This window comes from Kryptolebias marmoratus, linkage group LG22 (assembly GCF_001649575.2).
Source record: "Kryptolebias marmoratus isolate JLee-2015 linkage group LG22, ASM164957v2, whole genome shotgun sequence".
Taxonomy (NCBI): domain Eukaryota; kingdom Metazoa; phylum Chordata; class Actinopteri; order Cyprinodontiformes; family Rivulidae; genus Kryptolebias; species Kryptolebias marmoratus.
The window spans coordinates 2,175,218-2,183,784 of NC_051451.1; the positions used below are offsets into that span (position 1 = coordinate 2,175,218).

At 41.3% G+C, this 8,567-nt stretch overlaps 1 protein-coding gene across 1 annotated transcript; it reads right to left on the reverse strand.

Annotated features, from left to right (window-relative positions):
• Positions 1-4,845: 4,845 nt before the first annotated feature.
• Positions 4,846-8,179, reverse strand: LOC108247468 (E3 SUMO-protein ligase ZBED1-like). Its single transcript, XM_017435612.2, has 4 exons — positions 7,858-8,179; positions 6,007-6,266; positions 5,796-5,887; positions 4,846-5,722 (listed from the first exon to the last, which is right to left on the reverse strand). Exons 1-4 carry the CDS (start codon positions 8,177-8,179, stop codon positions 5,089-5,091), a joined length of 1,308 nt encoding a protein of 435 aa, XP_017291101.2. The 3' UTR covers positions 4,846-5,088.
• Between the last annotated feature and the right edge of the window lie 388 nt (positions 8,180-8,567).

The window sequence follows — 8,567 nt, forward strand, 5'->3', positions numbered from 1 at the left end:
GGGGGGGGGGGTTGTTGTATTTAATAGAAATGCAAGCAAATTTGTCTGCATCTGTACAACTGTAAAAAGCATTTTAAGGCTTAAAGTAAAGATGTTTTTTTAATTTACTTTTTCCTTGATTAAATGAGTGGATGTAAAATTCCTGTTTTCCAGATAATTAATTTAAACAGATTAAAGAATGTTTTAATGAGACAACTCTCAAGAAGCTTTCCTTACTATTAGTGTCAGTAAGATTTTAGGTGTGTCAGTTAATGATGACAAATGATTTTAGAGTTGGTGGGTTTAAATCAAGCGTTTTCATTTGTGAGATACATCAAAGACCGAACACAGGACCTAGGAGATCCTTCACTACTGTATGGAAAGTTTTTTGCTAAAAGCTGTTTAAGAATTATCTTGTTGCGACTAAATGACTATTTTCTGTCTATAAATTGGCCTTATTGTTGCTATGTTTTCATAGATTCAACTTTAAAAAATGAGAAACAACTGTGTCTTTGTGACATGCTGCCGGTGAAGTGCCTAAATTTTCTTCTAAAATGGTTCTTTGCTTAGTTTGGTGTGTGTCTGCACCACTCCAGTTCTGTGTGCTCTGCTCTGTCCATGTGATTCAAAATTGGGCTCACTGCGAGAGACAAATCCTGACCTCCTAAGCAGCAGAACCATAAAGCACACTACAATTCACACAATCCCCAAATGAGCTTACAGAGAAAATGTATCTTAGAAAATGTCTATACTTACTCAGATTCCAGGTGCAGACACCTGTGTCACATCATAGGTACGTCTCTCCTGAACTAACATGTGGTGTTGACAATGTTTACTTACTTCAGGACTCATAAACAACACTGAAATACTGCTGTCATTTACAGCAAGTAAACACAGACAAAAAACATCACCTGCTATTCTAATCAAACAGCTAAAGTTCATAGCTCCACTGTTTTAACTTTCCTTCCTGTTTTGTGTTTGCACTCAAAACACATGTTAGGAATAATTCTCAGCTACTACCACATCAATTCTTAGATATCTGTAAGACTGAGTAAGTTACATTCGTTTTTATTCAAGGATTCAAGGATCTTATTGTCATACCAGTTCACGTTTGCATGTTTGTGGTACGAAATTATGATTCAGTACAGCCCGTACAACAAACAAATAACATGAAACATAAGACATGGGGAGACAGGGTGCCTGAGGCTGCAGCCATAGGAGGTGCTGCCCTATTCCCCCTGGGTGAGGGTTGAGTGTGAAGGGGGGGTGGGAGGAGTGGGGCTCCCAATTCAGCTCACCCAAGCGACGCAGCCATACCAGGCGCATCACGTTTAACCTAGGTTGCCATACATGGGGGGCAAAGGGAGGGGGGCCAGCAGAGGCGGTGAGTTGAGGGGGGTTGTGTGCATAATATGTGTGTGCATGTGTGATGAATTGTGAAGTAAGTCCATAAACACTGTCTCAGACAGCCCTCTCTGCCATAGCCCTGATAGTGATGGAAAGTTTATCAGCCGGCCTTGGTAGGGCTCCAGCACAGATCCATAGGTGTCCTGGGAGGAGAACTGATGGAAGCAGAGCATCTTGTTTACATAACATCCAGGAGAACTTGAGTTAACCAGCCTTCCAAGGCCGACTCAAGTGGAGCCAGAATTAGATAGCAAATATTGTTTAGGTCAGGCCGACACCATTAATTTTCCTGTCTGCCGTAGAGTTCTCACTGGTGCATCCTAAAGGCAATTCCAATCAGCCAAATTAATGTGGTCATTACCTCAGAGCTAAGCTAATAACTTCTCCAAAGTCGATTCCATTTGGCCAGCGATTTCCAGGGTCCACAGCTGGCCTGCCACTCACAAAAGTCGCGTCCTGTCTGCGTCTCTGCTTCCACAGCAACTGAGTCTGAGCATTCACTGCTTAGCACATTACTTCACATGGCCAGGCAGCCTTACAATGGCCTGAACAGTGCCAACGTCTTCCGAATTTCACAATATGCCAGGTGACAGCCAAGTCCAAACAGCAGAAATCCTGTTATCAAGAATCCAATTATGTATACGTCTTCAACATTCTCGACCGACAGTACAGACAAACACACAACCTTCCAATCGCCCCAGGAATCCATTGGCTATCCAGCTGGATATGTCCCATTGGGGCAAGAGGGCTCTACTTTGCCCAGTCTTTTCATTGAGAAAATTTGGTCTATTGCGTTGAGAGACCAGCTGACCAGATCCATAATAATTTTCAATTCGGAAATTATGCAAAGAGAGGCTCCAAAAAATAAAGAAAATAGCCAAACAATACAGGATACGGCAAAACGCAGGGCAAATGGGGGTGGGGGGTGGGGTGGAGGAAAAAGTGTTTGCCTTTGCTGAAAGCAGAAGAAAAAAAAAGTGTTTTGAAGGTAAATTGTCTTTGGCAGCCATCATGAACAGTGCTAAAAGGTAAATGAGATACACATATAGAACACCTTTTTAGCCTCTCCAGGTTCTGCAAAGCGCTTTAGAATGTTTCCGACTCACCCCTCCTCACACACAAACTTATACAGTGGTTTCTATTAAATACTTAAAAAACTCTATAGAGCACTTTTTAAAATCTCAATCACACACCAATAGACATACCAGGGGAAGTATGGCATTCAGTGTCTTGCTCAAGGGCATGCAGCTGGGGTCAAACCCCTAACCCTGCTTACCCACTGAGCCAAGCCGCCGAGTGTGTAGGGACAATTTTGTTCATTCCAAAAGTTAATGAGTTGTAAATGCTCATTCACTGATTACTTTTTGCATTTTTTCTTACAATGTATCCACTGGTTCATGAGATATCTTAAATAATAGAAACAAACATTATTGTCCGTCTTCACCTATTAACAGAGGGCGATAATTAAAAATCTAGCATTTCTTGAGGGAATGCATTTTTCCTGCCACCTTTAATGCCAAAGTTTTAAACTGAAATTATTGTTATGTTATTAGTTACAAAGTAATTGTTGTTGCTCAGAAAACACTTTCTACTTGACCTAAAAACAGTTGGCATTCCATTTAAAAGGTTGTGATTTGAGAAATGTAAAGATTATCTCTTCTTCTTTTGATTGCAACAATAGTTTTCTTTTATGGTGATCTATAAAAAGAAAAAGAAAATTAAGTGTCGAGGAAAAAAATAAGAGATTTTCATGGCTTATTGGTCATACTTTTTTCCCCTGGTGCAAATTTGACTCATGCCTCTGAGGTGTGAAAGTTAAAACAAGAGTAGGAAGAATGTAATCTGGATATCAAGGTCCTGCAGCAAAGCCAACAGGGGGTTCTGCACTGATGAGACTCATATAACAGCAAGAAAAATATAACTGTGCAACAATTAGCAACTCCTAAAACTCTGTATTGTTGTCATGACAACACTGTGACAATGTCAGTCAGGGTTCAAGCAGTTACAAGCCAACAGAAGGCGATGATGGAGAAAATGAATGGCAGAAAATAGGAGATGAGAGCAGACAGATGGAACAGAGGAAGAGAAGGATTGTTAGGAGGAAATTTCTTGGACAGAATAAATTTGTAGTAAAATTCCAAGATTTGGAGTTGCAGACATTCAAAAATTAAAACATTTAAAATAGAGCAACAGAGGGCTGATGGGAAGTAAATTAGAGAAATTGTGGTGTTTATTTCTGCTGATGATTTAGGCAGGGTGAATAAAACTAAAACAATTCCATATTAGTGCCTGGTCTGCAGGGACTTTACAATGGAACATTGAGCAGCTCTGTCTAGAGTTGAAGCTTGCTGATGAGAGCATAACGCTGCATAAAGTTCTCAAGCAAGTTATAGGAGTTACACAGCATTATGCATAATTCCCGAGGCTGTAAAATGCCACAGCAAGCAAATGCCGAGGTAATATAAGGTTGTGGACAGAGTGTAAACCAAAGTAAGTCTACGCAATTACTGCCTCAGTAGCACAGAACAGCAGGAGAGCACTGCTGCAGGGGGTGGACACAATAACACACAAGTAGTGTTCAGTCTAATGTATGATATAACAATACAACAGCTGTGCTGCAAACCTCTTATGTTAAGAACTACAGAGGTGAGGATGGGCCAGTTCTACTGTAAAGTTAAAGCATTTGTTTCACACTTTGGTACAATCTTTATCTCCAACATGATAAATTAACATAAAAGAGACTTAGTTTAGGTTGAATGGTGGGAAACAAAAAGAATAAATATTCTTGTTGCATGCAAAAGTTGGAAAGGGACACATGATGTGTGCCTGAATGGCATACTTTTTGCAAAGCTGTAAAATGTTATGGCCCCTTTCCACAGAATGGAAACCACTAGCCAACAACAAAGTGATCAAACATTGACCAGATCTCTCAGCTGTTCAAAATTTGATGCAGACCATGGCAAACATTTTGTTTATTGAAAGATCATTGGAAGACCATTTAGGGATCTGGCAAATATTTGGGGCACTCAATGGCCTCATTTCTATGGAAACGGGGTATTAGATAAATAATACTTGGCTTCCAGACAGCAGAAGATATTAAGTCCAATGAATAGAATCTAAACTAGAAGAACTCGGAGAGCAAAAACCTCTGCTGAGGCTAGTGCTGGGCGATATGGAAAAAATTCTATATCACGATATGGATAATTTTATATCACGACAACGACAATACATCACGATATACCCCAATTATGTACGTTTTCAGTTATTCTCTGAAAAATATTAAAAAATAATCTCATTGATTACTTTTTTCAAGCTTTATTTCAAAGTTTATCTGAACTTTCACAAATGACAACTGTTGCATTTTAGTACAGTAATATGTCTCAAATGATAACAGATGAGGCTGAGGTAAAGCTACAGTAGCCTTCACATTTTTTTCAAAATTTTACAGACATTTAAACTGAATTATCAAAATAAACTCAATTTTTAACATTTTTGTCAAAACTTAGTTATAAAAAATAACGAATTTTTCAAGTTTCTGAAATCTGTAACCTTGTAGTGCGAAGTCTGCAAACCATACTAGCAATATGAAGGATCAAAAGTAAATATCAGAGTTGAACATAACTCTGTTTAAGGCAAGAACCATAAAAAAGTGCAAACATAAAAGCTTACTTTGTAGAAGTAGAAATATTTTTTCTGTTAAATTTATAGGTTGAGTGCAAGGAACACAAGTTGGTCAACTGTATCTGGCTTAAGACATGACCTCTTGCATGTAATGATGTTCCCACTCGCACTGAAGGCCCGTTCAGATGAAGAACTAGTAGCAGGAATGCACAAGTACTTCTTGGCGAGCCTGGCCACCAATGGGAAGTTCAACTCATGCTGCTTCCACCATTCCAGAGGGTTGGTCTCTGAGTCAGGCCCAGGTGCCTGAAGATACATGGAGAGCTCCAGTTCAATGGATGCTCTGCTTGGCTGAGCATGGGTGGTGCCTTGGCCTGCTGCTAGTGCCTTTTTGAAGTAGCTACCTAAACTCTTCTTTGCTTTCTTTGTTGGATAAGGCCCTGGATCATCTTCAGCAACTGGTGGTGAAATTGAGGTGGCTGCTGTTTCTGCACTTTCAGCTGCTGGCGACGCCATGTCTACCAGCTCTGCTGCAGCTCTCATCTTTATAAACTCCACCCTCTCTTCCTTCATGTAGGCTGTCTTAAATCGTGGGTCAACAAGTGTTGCCATGTCTAGAAGGTTGTCCATGGCATTGTCATCATACTTTTCATTGAGGTACTTGAAGATACCCTTTTTGATTGCTTTTGTGAGCTCTGTGTCCCCATCCTTCCGGCTGAGGATTTCGTTGTTGAAGAGGTACAGTACCGGTTTCAGAAAAGATTTCAGTGACGTACTTCTCCCCTCACAAAGCATCGATAAACTCGAACAATGGACCCAGTGCCTTGTTCATGGACTCCAGCACCATCATGTCTTGCCAGCTTGGCACCAGATTTCTTACCTAAGTCAGATAGCAAAGGAAATAGGTTACTTTCATAAGGAGGTGAATCTAGGCTGCAAACATAATCAGAATCCACAATGAAAAGAATCAGTGTGTAATGTCCAGTGTCCATGTCTCACCTTGTCTGCAAGGAGGACTTGTGACAGAGCTTTCTCCTGCTCTAGGAACCTCTCAATCATCTGCTGCTGTGAACCCCATCTTGTGGGGGTTTCAGTGATGAGCTGATGGGGAGGCAAGTCTAGCACTGCCTGAGCCTTGGCCAAGTCACGTTTCCTCTTCCATGAGTTGGAGAAGGCACTCACCACCCTTTTACATGCCCCAACTGCACGTTCTACAGCCTGCTTTGTAGATGTTGGTCTGAGAGCTTTCAGAGCGTTCTCTGTTTAGATAAAATAAAAATGTAATGTAATAACATGTTTTGAGAGTAGTTTTAATTTCATCATGTATTTGTAGCACCCAGCTTAATGTCGGCTGGTAATCACAGGTTCCCAGACAACAAGGAGAAAAGCAGTCAAACGGCACCAAGGGAGGACAGTTCGATCAATCAGAATTTTTATTCCCCAAAAGGGATAAAAATGCTCAGTTTTCTTTTTAAATGACAGTAAAAACACATGAAAAATATTAAAATGTTCCAGTCCCAAACAAGCTAAAATTGTCCTACAAGGGCGACATCCACGGAGTCCGATTCGAACAGCGAATCCTGCGCTCCATTCAGTCTGACGTCACAGCCCCGAGTCCACCGCCTCCTGCGATCGTTGCAGCTCACTCCAGTCGATCCATGCAAAGCGCCGCCCCACAGGCATCCTGCTGGAACAAAACACCTGGGCCAGAATAGTGATCACCGAGTGGCGGATGTCCTATTTACACTTTTAAATGGTCCCTGCAGACAATCAGTGGAACATTACTTACGGACCAGGGCAGAGTTCCCCCTCTGCCCGCTATCGATCCGACACGTCGTTCCGCTGATTGGATCCTTCGGTGCAAACCACTTGCTCGTTCGGGGTTGCCATCCTCTGTAACGAGTCTTCCTGGTTGTTTCTCTCTCTCTCTCTCTCTCAATGTGAAGTCCTCTGCCCTTTAAAATCCACAGCCAACGTCTGGCAGGTCCCGGATACGCTGTCTCCCGGCACGCCCACCCCACCCCCCGCAAGTGGCTGGCATCAGCAATTTAGTCCTCAGTCCACAGTGGATAAAAAAATACAAACATGCAAATACATAGAAAAATAAAAACATGCAACAAAAACACCCAACAATAAAAATCACACTTTAAAAAATAAAAACAAATTTCCACTGTGTGACATATTACTTAAATAATTTATGGATTTTTTTGTATTTAAATTTATGATAATACAACTACATCTGTGGGCAACTAGTATCAGAATTTAGTCTTTGCCATAAGTAGTTATAAAATGAAGGCAAATATAACTTGTTCAGTAATAATGTGTTGTATGTAGGCTGATCAAACATAACACATGAGGAACACTAAACTAACTTCAATTCACTAATATTTTTGTTGTTGTTACTATATTACCATTGCAATATTACACTAGGCCATTTTTAGATTGTTTTACACTTACCAATAGCTAGCTGTAGACGGTGGCCGAAGCATGGTAGCCGTTCCCACTCATTCAGTTCCATTGCAGAGATGTTGTTAGTGGCATTATCAGTGGTGGCACAGACTAGGTGGCATTCTTGAAGTCTCCATGACTCCAGTGTATCTCTTAGACCTAGATAGATTATTACTTTATTAATTTGGGGTGTCTCTCGGAATTAATACAGTAAAAAAATGACAGAACAGTATATTTAAAAAGGTCAATACAAGACCAGCCAAGCCCACATTTCATAAAAGCCCTTCTCTCTCTATTGCGCTCTCTCTCTCTACATACACACACACATTAGTAAAATAATTATGAATAGAATAAATGTGTAGCAAGAGTAGAATGATACAAATTATTGCAAGAGTAACGTACCTTGGGCTAACATAGCTCCTGTGTGGTCATCTGGGAAGTAGGCAGTCTGTAAACAGTGAGTACAGAGGGTCCAGTCTTCACGGATGAAATGAATGGTTATATTCATGTAAGGCTGCATCACTCTGCTCGTCCACAGGTCAGTTGTCAAGGCATAATGCACCACACTGCGAACCTCCTTTTCTACTTTGGTCCGGCATGCGTCATATAAGCGAGGCAGCTCGACTTCACTGAAGTGCTGGCGACTGGGCATAATGTACCTCGGGTCAAGGACTTTGACGAGGTCTCGGAAGCTGTCCTTCTCAACTGTATACACGGGGGCCATGCCTTTACATATGTAATGCAAGATGGCAACTGTGATTTGTTTATGTCGCTGGGAAGTTTTCTCATACGGCGTGCATCATGCTAAAGACTCCGTTATCTTTGACTGGCTAGAGTTTTTCTTTTCGTAACTTTCCCCGGGTCTTTTATAACATGCTTGACCGCACACTTTTTGGACTGTCGTGTATTTTTTTTCGTGGTTCTTATTTAAATGATAAAAGAGGTTTGTTGTGTTGGCGTGCCCCTCCTGGAGACTCCCTTGTTCTGCTGGGGGACTTCAACGCTCACGTGGGCAATGACAGTGAGACCTGGAGGGGTGTGGTTGGGAGGAACGGCCCCCCTGATCTGAACCCGAACGGTGTTCTGTTGTTGGACTTCTGTGCTCGTCATGG

Bases quoted from the DNA above. Each gene is read 5' to 3' on its own strand.
- LOC108247468 (XM_017435612.2), bottom strand. From the start codon at position 8,179: ATGGCCCCCGTGTATACAGTTGAGAAGGACAGCTTCCGAGACCTCGTC. The intron at 6,267-7,857 runs GTACGTTACTCT...TTATCTAAACAG, and splicing joins AGGAGCTATGTTAGCCCAAG to AGAACGCTCTGAAAGCTCTC. The intron at 5,723-5,795 runs GTGAGGGGAGAA...CGAAATCCTCAG, and splicing joins TTCGAGTTTATCGATGCTTT to CCGGAAGGATGGGGACACAG.